Source organism: Ceratotherium simum, chromosome 21, assembly GCF_057802395.1.
Source record: "Ceratotherium simum simum isolate JZ-2026a chromosome 21, ASM5780239v1, whole genome shotgun sequence".
Lineage (NCBI taxonomy): Eukaryota > Metazoa > Chordata > Mammalia > Perissodactyla > Rhinocerotidae > Ceratotherium > Ceratotherium simum.
Genome location: NC_141920.1, coordinates 46,537,760 through 46,556,782, shown reverse-complemented (window position 1 = coordinate 46,556,782; position 19,023 = coordinate 46,537,760). Strand labels below are relative to the sequence as shown.

Sequence of the window (19,023 nt, the reverse complement as noted above, 5' to 3'; positions counted from 1 at the left end):
CAGCCTCCCGGATGTGCTCATGCCGTACCAGTCAGGGTGTTCAGGATGTCCGCCTTCCCCAGTGGCAGCAGGCCAGTGTACATCAGAAGCCTTAAAATGGGCAATGACGATGATTCCATTTCTATGAGTTTATTTTAAGGACATAGCAAAGATAGTGTGAAATGTCTTTAAAAGTGAAAGCAACCTGAATGTCCAATAACAAAGATTTGGGATATGGTATATTAATATAATAGAATATTACACAACCATTAATAACTTTGTTATACAAGCACATGGTATAATAGTGTTCATACTCAAAAATGGCGTAAGTAGTGACTTTTATATTATGTATATTTTACACAATAAAAAAGTGTTCACAAATATTTTCATTGAAACAATCAGTTGCAAAGCAGAATATAGTAACTTCTCATTTTTTTATGCAAAAATGCATCCTAAAACGGTAGCAGTTGTGATTTCAACATATAAGCAAAGAACACAGTGATTTTTTTATTCTTCTCTTTACTTCCTATATTTTCTAATTTTTCTTCTAAGTATGTTTATTACATGTAAACTAGGGGAAATGAATAAGCTATCTAGTAGAATAGAAGAAGAGTACTTTCCTCCTTGATTTATTTTTGTGACTTTTTAGTTGAGTTTCAATTCATTCTGCTTAGTAGGTAGAAAAATAACTCCTGCAGAAGGAAATATTTTACAAAATGTTAAAATATGGAGCCCAAATTCCACCAATAAAGATGTCTAATCAGATTATAATGTTGAGATACGGAACAATTAGACAATATAAACATTTCCCTATTGTTTAAGTGCTTGATAGTTTTTCTTATGAAATTTTTCAGAATGTAGTGCAAAAATAAGAAGGGTGGAATTGCTCTGGAAGTGGTAACCCAAAATTTTAGAAAATTGAGATGAGAGTAAAAAAACTCTTGGATGATGGGGCTGTGGAATGAGCGGTTCTTGATTAAAGCCCTGTTTGAATGAGAACAGTGTCTTCATCTCTAAACTAATACCAAATTGCTTGGTATAGGTCTAGTTATTTTGACACTTTACTCCAGGGTATAATTTGTAGAAGTTGGTTATTAATATATTCAAATATATCGTCATACCTCTAGTCAGTGCAACAGACATTTAACTGAGCACCTACTATCTACCAAGGACTATGCTAGATGTACAGGAGGTGAAAAGGCAGGGCTTCTTTCCTCAAAGTGCACATCATGTTTACTTGATTTAACAGCAAAGTGCCCAAAACACATTGTGGAGGAAGTGGATGAGGGTTTATATGGCCAAAGAAGTTTCCCTGGACAGCTGTCCACCCTACCAGGCACCCTCAGATTAATCAGAGCACAGGGTAGGTATACCCCTCACAAAGGAAGTACCTAAGTGTGTTCTGCTTGGAAGAATTTTCTCTTTCTCATAATGTCTTGGCATATTTTATAGTTCCAATCAGGGAGCTACCCAATATCCTCATCTTAGAGTGTGGAAAGTGAAATATCAGTGGTCACATAGATCTATTCATGATTGATATCTATTTGAAATGCTTTCAAAGATATTTTTCACCAAAGATGGAGAGAATTTGTCAGATGGTGTGCTGTGATGTGCTGTTAGGTGTATCATATGTCTGAGAGAGTAATCGCAAGAACCAGACTGCCCTGCTTCAGTTCCCAGTTTCGTGCTTGCTATGTGTGCTTTTTGTTTACCTTTCTGTGCCTCCTTTCAACCACATCTGCGAAGGAGGTGATGATAATACTTGTCTCATTTGGGTGGTTGTGAAGAGTAAAGGAGATCATGCGTCAAACCTCCTTAGAACATTGACTGTCCTAGTAAATTCTCAGCAAATGTAAGCTCTATAGTAGGAGTCATGCTGGTGGTAGTAGTAAAATAAAATTTTATATGTGAGAATTCTAACTCCTTTAAATTTAAAAATTTATAGCCGTGAAACGCACAAAATCGCAGTGTTTTATATTGCTGAAGGTCAAGAAGACAAGTGTTCAATCCTCTCCAATGAAAGAGGAAGCCAAGCATATGAAGACTTTGTTGCCGGACTTGGATGGGAGGTAATTCATTTCATTCAGGAGGTGTTTATTGACCAGCACTATTTAAGGATGTATATAAACTAGATATTGATTGCGTAAGTTTTTACATGTTTTTACATTCAGTAGCATGGCTAGAGTTCTGGAGTTGAAGAATGTATTTAATTTGACATCTTCTATTAGTTTCTTTTCACTACTTTATACATGAATTTTTGTTTCCCCTTAACTTTCCTCTTAATATTATTTCATTTGCTTTTTATCAGAACTGATTAGTCAGATCAGCTCACCCAATCATAGATAGTTTATAGTAAGAGAAGACAGACGTGGGCAGAGAAGCAATGGCTTTGGCCACAATATGGAGATTGGAGAAGAAATCAATGATTTGATGGGTGAAAAAATGAAGAAAGAGTTGGATGAAGTCAAAAGTTGGAATGAAAATAGAATATAGTAGCCATGATGGTTTAGCTATCAACCTGTTTCCCTAAGCTAGAGCCCAGGATGATTGATATTGAAAACGTTTGATTTTTTTTTACTAAATGATACTCAGACAGACATATATACATATATACATGTATACACACACACATCCACGTATATCTGTCTCCAGCAACATAAATCTAAAGGGAAATGTATTCCCAGAATCTGAAAGAATTCAGAGTAGTTAAAATGGAAATCAGCATAACTGAATAATTTTCTTACTTTTTATTACTTTTCTTGGTTATCTGTGCTGTGGGAAACTCTCTGGGTACATAAGTAAGACTTGTCTCTGAGAGTTGAGTGTTAGCAACTCCACTGATATGGAGACAGGGACAGGGTAAGGGTACATCAAGGTCAAGACCATATACTTTCTAAAATATCAAGTAGGTTTTAGTCTAAAAGAGTTATTGCACTTCCAGTAAATCATTCTTCTTACTAATAAGATGATTTCTTATTTGTCATAGAATATACTTATTATTTAATAAGTATAATAATAATATAAGTATATTACTAGTAGTATATTATTAGTATATAAAAATAACATAAGTATAATATTAGTATAATATTAGTATATAATAATAATATAAGTATATAAAAATAATATAAGTATAATAATAATATATTATTTAATATATTTTTTAAACTGTACATTCTTAACTAGAGTTTTAAGAAAAGACTAGAACATTAATTAATTCAGTGTATATGTGTACTGTATTTGGCACAGAAGAGATTCTTCTGTTTTTTTTCTGATTGTGTTACAACAGGTGCTTTACTGAAAGAATACTAGTTTATGAAAGTAAAAAAATTGCATCTAGGCACGAAGTGAGCATTCATGCCATAGCTTGAAAAAGAATTATGACTCATAGACTTTTGGCAGTGGTGTAAATTGGAACAACCCTTTTGAAAGGCGGTTTAGCAATGGCTCTTAAATTCTGAAACATCTCTGCCAAAACACCCCTTTGAATCCTCCTTCTGATCTGACCACACCAGCACTATTTGAGAAAGCCGAAAACCCCATAAACCCACCAATAGGGAAACTATGTGTGCGTGTGTGTACATAAATACATATATATACATCCGTACATACATATATATATACACACACACACACACACACACATCTACATATGTATAGAAGAAGAAAAAGTTAGAGAAATAGGCACCAAACTTTTGAGAGTGGTTTTCTTAAGTTGGTAGGATTTTGGAGCATTTTCATTGTTTATGTTTCTTTAATATTTTATTTTGTCTAACATTGTATTGCATTTGTTTGTAATCAGAAAGCTATAGAAATGAAAATAATTAGATCATTTTAAAAATCTACATTCCTGCTTAGTGACCAAGAACAGCTCATATTTGACCCTCACTCTTCCCCTTGGTGATCTGCATCAGGTGGATCTCTCAACCCACTGCGGGTTCATGGGTGGACTGCAGCGCAATGGCAGCACTGGGCAGACCGCCCCTTATTATGCTACCTCAACCGTGGAAGTGATTTTTCACGTTTCAACTCGGATGCCATCAGATTCAGATGATTCGCTCACCAAAAAGGTAAAGGGTCTCCTTAGGAACCCTTCTTAGCTGCCCTGATTTGTAGATGAGGCTCTCCTAGAACAGAATGAAGGTCATGGCATAACACGCACAGAGACCGATTCCCTGGAGGCTACCTCAGTGTCGCTCTTCTCAAGCTTCAGTGGTAGTTAATCTGAAATATCCAGCTTGGAGCAAACTAAAGAAAGAAAAATATGAAAAGCAATCAGTCGTTTGAGTCTTAAATCCTGAGATTAAGATTTAGGAAAAAGAAGGGTCTTCAATGTTGTTAATTTTGGATCTTCCCTCACATGACTATTAACTAACAGAAAGTAATGTTGTTGACCTCTCTGGTGGCAAAGGTCATAAGATGTAATGACCTTGTACTGATGGGGTTCTGAGAAAGCAGGCACCATTCAGGTTTGCTGTGGGGTGATTTGGCAATGTCTGTCAACATGGCAAGTACAGGTGTGCTGCTGCCCAGCGGTCCCACCTTTGGCACTTACCTTGTGTTCTCCTTCAACTTGGGCCCTGTGAGCAGTTTTTTCTAGAATTCAAAGGAAAGCTCCTAACCCTGAGGAACACTCCCGGGAAACACAGCCCTATATATTCCAATCTGCAGTATGTTCACCTCAGGTGCCCCTTTGTTAGATGTGACGAACACCTTAACAGAAGAGGAATTTTAGTCTGGAATGGAAACCTAGAAATTGGACCCACTTCTGTGAGTTTTCACATGAGAAGAACAATTGCAATTTGGCCTGCTAGTGAGTGGCAGAGCCTGGATGCACTACCAGGCACCCACTCTCTTCCTCTGAGGTGCAAGGAACTGAGGACAGCACCTGAGTGGGTGGGAAAGCAGGTCATTCAGATGGTAACTCAGGCTGGCTGTTGGGGGCTCTAGTCTGGCGGTTAATAGCCAGGGTCTGGGGACAGGCAGACCTGGACTCAAGTGTGTATCCAGTTACTTCACCAGCCTATGCCTCAGTTTCCTCATCTATTAAAGGAGATTAAAAACACAGCCCATGTCACAGGGTTGTTGTGAAGGAAATGGATAATACCTGTAAAATTGTTTAGCCTGGTGCCTGGTAAGATCTCTAACCATTGGCCCTCGTCATTGCCCATCGGTCTATTTGATTCTTTTTTCCCCTGCCCCATTAGGCAGATGATTGATATTGGCCTATGGACCTCACTGTACCTGCCTCATTTCTTTTCTTGGTGAGTTTGCTTTTTCGTTACTGCAGCCACAGATGTCTGGGCCATGTACATGGTAGGCTGCAGTGTTCATGAGACCTCAGAACTTGGGTCACAGCACAATCACAGACAACTCTCACAGTGACCAAGTGTCTTGGATGTGCAAAGCACGATTGGCTGTCACTCCCTGGCTTGCGTGCTAGCATGGCCTCCTGCTAGCCGTGTGCTGGCTCCCCCAGGCATGGAGGAGCTGCCTCCACCTCAGGTTTTAATGCTGCTCTGCTCTGTGTTCTTGGTGAAGGGAACCCTGCCCTCAGAGAATCTATTTCAGATTACCAAGGCCCTAGGGAAGGCTTACACATCCTTTTTATTTGCAGTACCTTGTAAATTGCTGCTACTTTGCAAATGTGTCACCATATTCTGTGATTTTCTTAGAACTATTAAAAGATAGATTTATATTTCAAATATTTTTAAAAATTATTTCCTAGGTAGGATTGTCTGCATTTTTTTATTTTTTGAGATAAGACATAGTGTTTTCTTGATAAAACACCATGCTATAAATAATATTCCAAGGCTTGGCCTGGTTGAAAGATTCCCTACTGTAATAATCAAACTTCAGCTGATACTTTTTGCAGTTCCAAGATTTAGCATCATTAGTGACAAACTCTCTTTATCAGGATGTCTCACAGCTAGACTAAAAATCAGTCACAGTAACAGCAGCCCGCAGTTCCTTGTCTTATTCTAACTAAATTGTCCCTAACAGCTTAAAAATGCGCTGCAAAATTCTAAAGTGATTCATGCTCTCTTCTGTCCCTGTCATGGGGGCACTTTTTCAATTCTGCAATCCGGTTACAACCCCATACTGAACTCTTGATCCTTCACTGCAGAAATTTGTTAGCTCTAGCTAGATTAGATTTTTCACAGCTAATCTAACTGCTGTAGGGGTTTGCAGAGTGGGGACAGAGCTGTGCTATTGGATTTGTCCAATTCATTTGACTCCAGGACTATAATTGCACTTATGTCTTACAAGGCTTTTATAGCCTCAGGCTGGCCAGCCGCATAAAAAACAAATTGGCAGTGATACAGTACGAGTGAAAAGGGATGAAAGGCCCACATTATCAGTCTCCAGGCAGCACTGTTCTGGCAGGAAGTTTCTTGGTTAATTTACAAATAAAACTTAGATTTTAGGATGGGCACACTGTCAGCTGAACAATGGGGATGTCAGGCCTGACTGTTACTTAGTACAAGTAGCAGCCGGGCCCACTGAGGAGCAGGAATTCTTCAATCAAACAGACGACTCCTTCTGGAGCCAGCTGGCGATGTAATGCAATTAGTCGGGAAAGGAGGTCAGCCTATTAGGTGTGCACCATGAGCAGTGTCACTAGTGCGTGCCGCCTGGCAGCAGCAGGCAAAATGACCCAGGCAGAGGGACTTTAAAACTCTGTCAGGATGAGAAGTGGCAGGACATAGCCTTGATTTCTTAAGACTTCAGAACAGAGCATTTGTTCTGAGCCTGTTAAGCATTCTCGCATTCTCGAGTCTGTTGTGCAGTTGAAGCAGTAGCTGGTGTGAATGACAGCTCCATTCCAGGACGTGACTTGTCAGTCTCCTCCCAGATTACACATGAGTCAGATCCACTTGACTTGTGTGCATGGGACAAACTTGCTGGTGGATTTCTAATTTGAGGGCCTTTAACCACAATTCTCCAAAACTCACAAAATGATGTCTCTGTAATGAAATCCCCTTTAAATTGAGCAGCACTTTGAAGTTGGCAGAGTATTCCCTTATGTTCTGACATGGTTGACAATTTGGCCAGGTTAATTTTATTTGTTTTACCTACTTGTGTTCTTGTCATAGGCAAAAGAGGGTATATTTTTGCTCTTTGCTCCAGATTTATCAGCCAAGTGGTCCTGTGGCCTGAGCTCTTAGTTTTGTGAGTTGGCTAATTAAATTGTGATGCGTCCAGAGGTCTGAGGCACGTGACATTGAAAGCAGCTTTGAGATGATGAATATCATATTATCACACAAAACTAGCTCTTCCTTAATTACAGAATTGCCACACTGGGAGGATGGGTCTATTAGTGTGATACTATTCTCCCTTGCTCTAGTTCTGAGAATACAGTTGCAAACAGAATTAGAAGAGACTTACCTGGGTTATATAATTGAGTAATCTAATTTAGAAAAGAGAGAGTAACTGCAAACTTTCAATAATCACTGTATTACTTCAGAGCTGATGCCTTGCAACTTATACTTTTGGATCACAGGTTTCAGGGTGCTGGCATTGGATGGTAGCCCCACAGGTGACAGGTGTTTAGTAGGCATGTTATTCCCACTCAGATGTTTGTGCTAGCATTATATCAAGTGCACAACACCACCGGAAGGTTGGCTCTCTTTGCAGGATGAGGGGTGTAGGTGTGAGCTCTGGGGCGGCCCCAGCTCTCACAATTACCTTCTGCTGGTCTAAATTCCTCCCAAAGTTTCAATTTGATGCTATTTAGATTATACATGCCTTTATTGTGTTGCTGTTGATGCTGGCTACCATGTGTTCACTCCAAAAGGATTGAATTTTAGGAGTGTGTTGTGAGGTCCTGGCATGTTTTATTAAAAAGGGAAAAAAGGAAAGAAAGATGGAAATTTAAGATGGAAATAGAAAAATAGAGAGAGATGTTCAGTGTTACCATGAGAACCCAGTGTCTTCTTTTTTAACTGTTTATGTAACGGGTTAGCTACACTTGTTGCCTGCTGCCCTTTTAGCCTTTATGTGTGAGGGGGGAAGGGAAGAAAAAAAAGCTGTACTGGTAATTTCACATTTAGAAAGTCATAGACACCATTAATAGGGGCTACTGTTCTTGCACCTGTATCTCCCTATAGGTACAAAGATACAGATGCAAGTCTCTTTTTTAAAAATTGACTTGTACAGTCGTTCCCAGAAGTATAAAAGAGTGAAGAATAAGAAGACATTGCAATAAACCAACTTCCTTTGTAACCTTGTAAATGAAAAGGAGACCAAGTTGGGGTCACCTCAGATTTTCCCTTTGTGGTTAAATTATCTCTAAAGAAAACTGTATTTATACTAACATATTTTAAATACGTAGTATTCCAGAGCATCCTTTTTTATATTTTAAGACAAAACTAAAACGTGAGCTTTGTCATAACATCTCTATTTTATTAAAGTGCCTCTGAATTTAGGCATTTTTAGGGTTCATCTGTTAAATAAGCAAGCAACACTTCCTCGTGGTGGTAGATATCGTCTTCTGCAGCGTGGAAAAGGACGAAACCTCAGATTCTCAGTGGATGTCAAAGGATGTTCACCAGTCAACTTGTATGGTTTTAGGATTTCAATTTTGGCCAACATTTTTTAAATTTTTATAATCTAGTTTCTTTTAGTCACACTTTCAGGATTACTCAGATGATTTCATATGCAGCGTTCTACAGCCTAGGCTATGCAATCATTACGTAGGGACTTTATCAAGGGTTTTCTTGCATCTGACAGAGCTTGACCCTGGAAGAACTCGCAAAGGGTCCTTTCCTTGGAGACATGCTAAGACCTCCTCAGAAAGGCCAGGAGTCTCTAACTTGTCTTTGGACTCTGTGGCCTCTTTGTGCATAAAATGATAAACAAGCAGGCTATGATAATTAGCTTTTGGTGTAGGCTTAGATATCCATGAACAGTGGAAGTGGGGCTGAATTAGAAGCCCCAGCCCAGGTTTTCAGGCCTGCTCTGCCACACACTGTTCATGCACCTTAGGTAGGCAGTACCTTTACCTTCCTGAGCCCCATTTCCTCCTCATTAGATGACATAAAGATGATGTAGTTACCTCAGAGAGTTAGTGGAAAAATTAAACAAAACAGTATGTGTGAACATACTTTCTATGGCATTCTTTAAAGGCTGGATACTAGTCTTCTTATTAAATTAAAGCAATATTTATTAGTTTCTTAAACAAAGGTAATTTTATACATGCTTTTTCTTAAAGGTTTGTCACAAGTCTAGTTTTTATACATTTGATAACAATTGCATTATAATGACTTAACGTTCTCTTATGTTCATATTCTTTTTATCTTAATAATCATTGAATTAAGAGTATTATGAAGCTCTGCTGTAATATGGAATAAGACTCATATCGTTAATTGTTTAGAAACATGCTCAACGATACAAAGCGTAAGGCTTTGATGCAGGAGTAAAATTCAATTTTAAAAAATCCTCGAAAAGATCTTGTCCCCATCCAGCCATAATGTACCTATGATGCTTACGTACATTACCTTACTACCAGTGTGTTTCATGGAAGGCAAGCTGTGTTTTCATGCACTTGTGCTTTTTTAAATTCTCATAGAAGACATTGGTGGTGTAGCCTTTTTGGGGAATGAAAGATTTTTGCCTCTGAGTATTATAATTCAATTTGTAAGCCACGACCCCTCATAAACTGCTGTTATCACTCTGATTAATAAAGAGCCAATTTGCTGTTGCAGCTCCGTCACTTGGGGAATGACGAGGTCCACATCGTCTGGTCTGAACACTCCAGGGACTACCGCAGGGGTATTATCCCAACCGCCTTTGGAGATGTTTCAATCATTATTTACCCAATGAAGAATCACATGTTCTATATTGCTATAACGAAGAAACCCGAGGTATGTTTTCACTATGTTATTGCTCTGACTCATACAACATTTGCCATATGATTCACTGTTATTGAAAAACAGTGATATTAGTTAAAGGGGGCTTTTTTCCAACTGGTGAATGTCTTACATGTATCTGAATTACATATGCTATATAGGAATTATATCTGAATTGAGATTTTCAAAGAATCTTTCATCACGAGTTCAGAATTCTGTATTTTATTGCTTAGACTCTTTGAAAATTATAATGTAAAGACATTTATGATTTTTAAAATGTTTTAAATTTTAAAAATATTGTAATTTAAAATAAAATTATAATTTTACATTTTGGGCACCTTAATTAATAACAATAAGAGTTGAATGAAGCCCATATCACATCCAGCATTTTGTGGATGGCTGTGAGTATAGAATCCGACATTGCCTGACAGATGGGCATTGCTCGCCGAGCCTCTGTCTGCACTGATGGGAGTCAGTCCTGAAGGATTGCAGGCATGTCCATGAAGAGGCCAGGCCTCTGTAGCACAGCCCATGTGATGATTTTTAACAATTGAAGCACCTTGCCACAGAATCCAGCTGTGTCAATTGGTATTGATCATGGGAATGGCTAGAACAATCCAGTGGTCGTGTGCCATGTACTAAATTGGCTGCAGTTTCCATCCTTGCCATGCCTTTAGTGGTATTTTAGGGATGCTTTATACAGTGACTTGTTTTCATTTTGGAATTATTAATAGAAGGGCTTTTTTCTTAAATTTTTTAATTAAACATTTAGCATATTGTCACTCCTCTTCAAGAAAATGAGTTCGTGTGTTTCAGCTTGATATTAAATATAATCTTCATTTTCATTTCAAATTGTTCTCCTGAAGAAGCTAAAAGTTACCATTGTAAATACTCTCTATTTTTAAGCTTTAAAGTAACAGGTAACTGAGATTTACTGGAATTTATAACCTAATCTAAAGTGTTAAAGTTGTGAGGATTAAATGAGCAGAGAATTGAAAGGTGCTTCAAACAATGCCTGGCCCAGAGTAAAAGCTATTTAAGTTTTAGTTGTTGTTGTTATTATTTTTTTTTTGTCATCGTTAGCACCTTGAAAATAGTATAAACAATGAATCCTCAAGTTTAGCATGCTTATTATCTGTCAACCTAGATACAGTGTGGGTCAACTCCTGAATTCACAAAAGGGAACCCACTCTGGCTGGTGAGAAGCCTGACATAAGGGAACTCTCTTTTTTATTCAGGGAGCAAAGATGCCAAAAGTTCTTCATATTAAATGTATATATTATCTTTGATTCAGGTCTCTGTGTATGTGAAGTTTTCATTTTTGTATAAGAAAATGGCTCTTAGTGCTAAAAACATTTGTGTTTGTCCATGAAGAACGCTACTTTAATTTTAAAAATTAAACTGAAAATTTTAATGTTAGACAACCAATAAATTTAGTATCCTGTAGCTTTCAAAACTGGAAAATGTGTTTCTTTAATATTTAGTATGGATTAACTGGCTTTATTAATTCATTTTCAGCATGGCCCTGTAAAATGTCATTCAATGTCCTAAAAATATCACGGTTATTTTTATGATAAAGAAAGAAGATAAAAAAGGTATTTTGATTCACTTTATAGAGTCAGAAGTGATTTTTTAAAAAGTATTATTATACTTATAATGCATGAAAACAAGTATTAATATACCTTTTTAAATTTCTTTTAAAAATGTGTGTAAGTTTTATAAATTTGGTCATAAATTCTGACAAGATGAATTGAGCAAATCGCTTTCTTAATATTTCAATTCAGAAAGCCTAAAGGGAAGAAGAGAATAATGGCCAACTGGAAATTTAGTGTTATCTGCACATTTAAAGTACAAACCATTACAATGTAATAAAATTAATCCAGACATTTCCAGGGCAAGTGTGGCTGACCTTTTGTTCACCAACCACTGACCCCAGGGTGAATGCAAGAGGCTTGTGGAGGGAAAGTCTGTTTGTTTGGCTTCAGTCCCTGGTATTTAAATTGCATTCCCTAATCAAATGAAAAGGCTGTCCTCTCTATCAGGTTACAGAATCCATGGCAACATTTGGCCTTTTATATCCATAATGTTAGCCTTTTTGTTTGCATGTAAGTAGAGACACCTGGAGCAATGTTAACATTAACCGATTTAGCATTAATAGCTTCATTATATAAGAATTTCTGATCAGATAGCTGTTACTTTTGTTATATTGCTTCAGCTTGTATTGTTGTCATTTTTTATCTCCCTGCTTGGCAACCAGGCAATGATTTGCAAATTTTTTTTGTCTTGATTAATTAAGCAATATAATTATCAGTAACCGTGATGCAGTCTTTGCTCAACAAAGCTTCTGAGAGAAAACAATGGTAAGTCTGTTAGTATGAATGCATTCCACGCGTCCCAGATGCATGAGGATATTATGGACAATGAGGGGAAAGGCCGCCTGTGAGTGAGGACAAAGGGTGCCACGCAGACTCAACACACTGCACATACCGCCAGGGACATGCTGTGGGCTCCCTGGGACACAGACGCCTCGTTAGATTACAGCTAGTCAGCAGAGATTAATTCTCAGCCATTTGGTGCCATAATTTACCCATTCCCCAGTCTTTTAACTAGTGCTCCTTACTATGCAAGTGAAGGCTTTATACTTAAAAGGTTTATTTAACCTTGCCTACTTTTAGGGATCGCCACCAAAATCACTATTTTTGCTTAGAAATTGTAATGACGCAGCTGCTTTAAGTTGAAGAATATTCCTTTTGGGAGGACGGGATATGTACAAGTTTCAAAAATTGTAGGTAAAGTCAAAGTCATTGTTTTAGCACCTGTATATTTCATCTGAATATAGTGTGACTCGGTGGTCTAAGTACATTTATTTTACTGGTCTCTGGGCAGCCATACTTCTCTAAGAATAATTTTAATCCTTTTTTAGGAGGAAAAAAAAACTCATCAGTACACAAAAGTCCTGCTCATTGGATAGAGTCATGCATATTCAAATTGTACTTTCATTCACTCAGCCTCATTAATAGCGTATGTAATAATGTAGGGCTATTTGTAATACAAGCTCACAGGCAGCATTGCTTCCAAGTCCTTTGAAATTTAACATATTTCGCTTTTTCGTTCCATACACCTCCCTTAAATATACAAATTATGTGCCTGGCAGAATCCGCCTCCTGTTAATAATACACAGCAGTTGCAAAATGGTATGTTGAAGTGTGGGTGTGCTGTGTGAGCGCATAAAATCCTTGCATCTCAGAAGGTCTGCTCACTTTTCAAACTTTTTATTGAACTTTTTTAAATAAATAAAAAATCAGTGTGCTTAGCAACATGATTTTATTGTTAAATTACTTTTAAAATAAGTCTATCTCCATAAATATTGACACAATAGTCTTTTGTCATGGAAAAGAAATGTGCTATTGTCAGACTTCTGTTTTTTCCTACTTTTATTACTAAGTCAGTAGTCAGGGAAGACTTACATATACAGCAGAATGTGAGTGATTTAAAGGGTTTGTTAAAAGGCCCAATTTATTCTGCAGAAAAGTGATTCATAAAGCCTCTATATTGCAGTGAGTACCCGGGTTGCTTTCCTTCTCTCAGTAACTGAAAGTAATGTTGGTGTTCAGAACGTTTGCTTTTATGAATTTGTGAAGGTAAGTTTTAATGTTTTTGTCATGTTTATCTCTAGGCACATTAGTGACTGGCTGATAACTGTCTGACCAAAGGGTAGATGTCCTCAAGCAGCCTTGACCAGGAGCAGTTAAGACAAGAGGAAGCTTTGGTGAAGGGTCTTCCTTGTTGCCTCAACCAGAGTTCCAATTTTGTAAATGAAATACATGTTAATGTCCTCCAAACTCTACTTACTTGACCCTGGTAGATATGGGCATGGGAGAAAAATGGATGATGATTCAATCATTTCTGAGAAGTATAGGCAGGAAAGGGTAATAGGATGGAAGACGGGACCCCAAAGTTCCAGTTCCTATGCTGCTACAAGTGGATGGGTATCTTGGGCAGGTCTTTCAATTTCTTTGGACCTTAGCTTCCTCAGCTGTAACATTCAGGTTGGGGACCAAGGTATCTCTACAGTCCTTTCAGGGATTCTAAGTGCCCCTTTAAGTCAATAGGCCCTTGCTGGATTCTCATGTTCCTAGATGTTCATCCTTTCTCTAAGCTGTCCCTGCTCACCAGGCTGCTGTTGAGGTAATGTCTGGCTCCCTTACAGACTCAGCAGCCATTGTGAGTGTGTGTGTGTGTGCCTATGTCCCTCTTCAGGATGACGGCTAGTCCAGGACCTCTGCCTGAAGCAGGTGCCCAGAAATGCTGGTTAAGGCTGATGCACCAGAAGTCATAAGAGCATTTGCACATGTGAGGTCGAGAGGAGCCAGTATTGGCACCTGTGTTTGAAAGGAAATCTTTTACTAGTGTGGCTTCATTATATAGTGAGTGGGCTTGACTGCAATATGGTTATGTAAATTGTTTTCTTTTTATTTCAAATGTGCAATTTTCTTAAATATTTATCTCAGCCCCAGCCAAATAACCTTTTTAAGATTAAGTCATACACTTTAAAATACTCTGGGAAATTATCAGGGAAAGTAAGTTAACTTTTGAATATGTAAAGAATCATTTATTTTGAAAAGATAATTGAAGATATTGAATAATCAGAGTTTACTAAAATACTTTATTAAATGGATTACTGCAATATGTTGTTTTGATAGCATTTTTATTATTGGTATTTTTTAGTAAAGGAATGATATTGATAACTTTGTGAAAAGGCAGCTGTCATTTGCAGATTTTATATCAAAACCAAATTTCTTCTCTATTTCATTGTCACTCCTCATTAGAGGAATTCCCTGGATACAAGGGATTTATATTATTCCTTTTGTCCAATTTTTGAAAGACTGAGTCATCCGCAAGCAGTTGCCAAAGAATAATAAAGAATATTTATTTATAAAATAAGCCTCAATACAGATGGAAAAAATCTATGGCCTATTATTAACTCCTAGCTCCTGTTTTATCTTTCACAACAATTTGGCTATTGAAAATTCCTTCTCAATTGATTTAGTTGGTCTTTGATATGAACATCTTCCTCTCCTTGCCTTATCCTCCCTCCTTTGGCCAGCCAGAGCCAGCCACTGGCTCTGGTAATGTACACTGAGTAGCAAATAGTAGAGCCCACTTTGTTTCAGAAAATGAGACAGTTTTCATCTTCTGCCTCTGAGCTACCTCAGCAGGAAGGTCCTCCTGGCCTAAGAGACAGGGCACGTTCTCCTGACCCTTCGGCACGTGCTTCCTAAGTTCCGGCACACAGTTGTGCACGCCGTCAGCCGAAGCCGGACAAGGGAGACCAGGGTGTCAGGAGCACAGAACTCCTCTGTGAGAAGGAAACAAGGCCCCTGGCCCCAGAATTAGAGAATTTATCCTTAGAGATGTATTTTCTGTGCTATACTTGAAATTCGTTAGTTTGTTGTTGTTGGGTTTTTTGTTGTTTAGTTTTCTTCATTAATACTTTCATCATCACTCCATCTCACCGATTACTGGACTGCTTTTAGTCTAAGTCATAGGAGGAAGTGCACTTATTTTTTTAAGGAATGTATTTTAAATAAACTTTTTAAAGTGTAGTGTTGCTAAAATAGAAGGAAAGAGTTCTTCTTTCTTATTTTCTTATTTGTTTGTTTGTTGTCATTGTTGCCTGGACTAAGCAACACTGAATGATTTTAGACTATGAGTAGATCCTTGATTTTCCGCTTTGGAATTATGATGCCCATTCCCCCTCCCCCCAAGTATTATCATAATGGGGAAGCACTCATTATTTGTCATCACTAGTAGAACTAACAATCCCATCCTTCTTTGCTCCCATTTGAGTTTCCTCAGGTCTGAAAGCTTCCTCTGTGCTGTAGGTGCTGATCTCAAAATAGCTTTAGCCAACATTTACAGTTTTTACATCTCTGTGTTTTAACTGTGGAACCCTTTTCTCAAACTCACCCAACATAAAAAGAGGTGTGGCAGCAGAAGCCTGCTCAGGACCCCAGGACTACTCCATCACCCTTTCACCCTGGTCTTTCAGGCATCTCCGTGAAGCAAAAGACAGATGATCACAACAGATCTTGTTCTAGAAATGTGAAGAGGGACAACAGGTTTGGTTAATGTCCAGCAGTCAGAGCCTCTGGAGATAGAGGCCTTCACGCAGTCATTCAGGCAACATATAGCTATTGAGGCTGCTTCATGCCAGGCACTATATCAAGGGCTAGGGGTCTTGTGCTCCTGGAATCTAAATTTTAGTAAGGCAGACAGCCAACAGATAAGTAAGTAAATGGTTGAACTTCAGACTTTCAGGTAGTAGGAGATGTTATAAAGAAAGTAAAACAGAGTGATAGGATGGGCAGGAAGGAAGCTGCTTTAATTCTGTTAGGGGAAGTTCTGGTTTCCAGTCCAGCATTTAGGGAGTTTAGAAGTCATCACTCCCATCCTCACAAGAAAAAAGCTGAACAAACTGAAAATCAACAAGTCTTCTTTGATCCCTCAGAGAACTGAAGTCACAGGGCAAACCACTGCCTCAGAAATTGGAGAGACAGACAGGCCGACACAGGGAATCACAGCTTGCCAAGCAGAAACCCAGGAGCAGAAGCCTCTGGGGGAACCATTACCAGGGCAGGAAAATGTCAGCTGCAACTGACTGATTGCTAGAGGCTCAGTGTACAGAAGTTTGAGAGTTAGAGTCAAGAGAGGCCTGGTCTTAGGGAGACTCCCACACTTGTATGAGTTTTCCCTCGAGGAGCCCTACTGGGTTCTCACAGTGAAGATTGGAGGAGAAAAACCCCTCATGCTTCAGCAGAGGGAGGGAAAAATAGCCATTTTGAAATACACCCAGAGCATTCTGTTCTTCTTAACAAGGCTTGCCCTCAAGAGAAACTATTTTACCGGAACCTTACCTACTGGGGTTTTACCAGCACCTGGCAAACCTGGGCGAAGGGAAATAGCCAACTCGAGTGCCCTCTAGCCTTGCTGTCTCACTAAGGGAGGGAACCAAAAGACAAAACCAAGAAGCACTTGTGAAGGTCACAGCCCAGGGACACAGGCTCATTAAAAGACTGAGACCTAATCATAGGTCTTTAGAATACTTCTCCCCCATACTAAGGTAAGCCACTACATCAATAGGGCTTTTGTATAGTAACAGGGGGTACACCTGAAAGAACTGCATGTCTAAGACCTTATTTCAGAAGTCTCTAGGGAAGCCCAAAGACAACAGAGGAGACAAAAACAAGGGCACTCCAAGGGAATTTTAGCCTTTGGCAGAGATTTTGGAATTATCAGAGCAAGAACTTACAATAACTATGATTAATATGCTAAGGGCTCTAATAGAAAAAGTGGACAACATGCAAGAAGAGATGACTAATGTAAGCAGAGAGATACAAGCTCCAAGAAAGAATTAAAAGGAAATGCTAGATATCAAAAATACTGTAACAGAAATGAAGAATGCCTGTAATGGGCTCATCAATAAACTGGACAGCCAAGGAAAGGAACTATGAGCTTGCCGATATGTCAATAGAAACCTTGAAACTGAAATGCAAAGGGAAAAAAGGATGAAAAAACCTGAACAGAGCATTTAAGACCTGTGGGACAATTACAAAAGGTGTATTATACACCTAATGGGAATATCAGAAGGAAAAGAAAGAGAAAGGAACTTCTGAAATATTTGAAATGATCATTTAAATATTTTTATATAATATATATTTTAATATATGAAAATTTTCCAAATTAGTGACAGATATGAAACCACAGATCCAGGAAGCACAGAGAACACCAAGTAAGATAAATACCAAAACATCTACCTAAACATACCATATTCAAACTGCATGTTATAGACTGAATGTTTCTGTCCCTTCAGAATTCATATTTTGAAACCTAACCCCCAGTGTGATGGTATTTGGAGGTAGGTCCTTTGGGAGGTGAGGAGGTGATTAGGTCATGAAGGTGGGGCCCTCAGGAATGGGATTAGTGCTTTTATAAAAGAGGCCTGGAGAGCTCCCTTACCCCTTCTGCCATGTGAGGACACAGAGAGAAGACAGCCATCTAGGAAGCAGGCTCTCACCAGATACCAAATCCCGACATTTTGATCTTAGACTTCCCAGCCTCCAGAACTGTGAGAAATGAATTTCTTTTAAGCCACTCAGTCTATGGTACTTTGTTATAGCAGCCCAAGCAGACTAAGACACTACCAAAAATAAAAAACAATCTTGAAAGAAGCCAGAAAAAAATAACAGCTATAGAGGAGCAAGGATAAGTATTACATTGGACTTCTCTTCAGAAATCATGGAGGCAAGAAGCAAGTGGAGTAAAATATTTAAAGTATTGAAAGAAAAAAAAAAAAAAACCACCAACCTAGAATTCTGTATCCTTCAAAAGTGAAAGAAGAAATACTTTCTTAGACAAACAAAAATTAGGAAATTTGTGGCCAGTAGACCTGCCTTGCAAGATATGTTAAAATAAATTTATCAAAAAGAAGGAAAATGATATGAATCAGAAACACAGATCTACTTAAAAAAGGAAGACCTTTAGAGAAGTAAGAAATGAAGGTAAAATGAAATCTTTTTTTTTCTTATTCTTAATTGATCTACCAGATAACAATTTGTTCCAAATAATAATAGCAACAATGTAGTCAGTGATTGTAGCTTATGCATGAGTAATGAATGACAGCAGAGTTAAAAGAATGGGAAGGAAGAATTGGGAATGCTCTGTTATAAGGTACTTGCACTACCTGTGAAGTGGTATAGTGTTATTTGAAAGAGGATTTAGATTAGTTATAAATGTATATGTTAAACTCAAAGGCAACCATGAAAAAAAAGTAAAAAAAGAAAAAGATATAATTGATATGCTAAGAGAAGAGAAAAAAATAGAACCATATAAAATGCTCAGTTAAAATCAGAGAAGGCAGAAAAAGAGTAAGAAACAAACAAGAGCAACAAATGAAATACAGTAACACATATGGTAGATATTAATCTAACTATATCAATAATCACTTTACATGTCAGTGGTCTAAATACACCAGTTAAATACACCAATTAAAAGATAGAGACTGTCAGAGTGGATAGAAAAACAAGACCCATCTTATATGTTGTCTACACAAAACGCACTTTAAGTATAAATATACAAATCAAAAGTAAAGGGATGGAGAAAGATATACCATGCTGCCACTAATCAATAGAAAGCT

At 38.1% G+C, this 19,023-nt stretch overlaps 1 protein-coding gene across 10 annotated transcripts in view; it reads left to right on the top strand.

Moving 5' to 3' along the window:
* The window catches only part of RALGAPA2 (Ral GTPase activating protein catalytic subunit alpha 2), a 310,483-nt gene that overhangs the window by 195,286 nt on the left and 96,174 nt on the right, over window positions 1-19,023 (top strand). For 9 of the 10 annotated variants that reach the window (XM_087445685.1, XM_087445686.1, XM_087445680.1 and 6 more), the window contains 3 exons: window positions 1,925-2,048; window positions 3,891-4,046; window positions 9,684-9,842. In XM_087445685.1, coding sequence (XP_087301811.1) covers window positions 1,925-2,048; window positions 3,891-4,046; window positions 9,684-9,842 — 439 coding nt within the window. Of the gene's footprint in view, window positions 1-1,924; window positions 2,049-3,890; window positions 4,047-9,683; window positions 9,843-11,345; window positions 11,402-19,023 lie in introns of those variants that run through there. The other variant, XM_087445688.1, reaches the window with a different exon arrangement.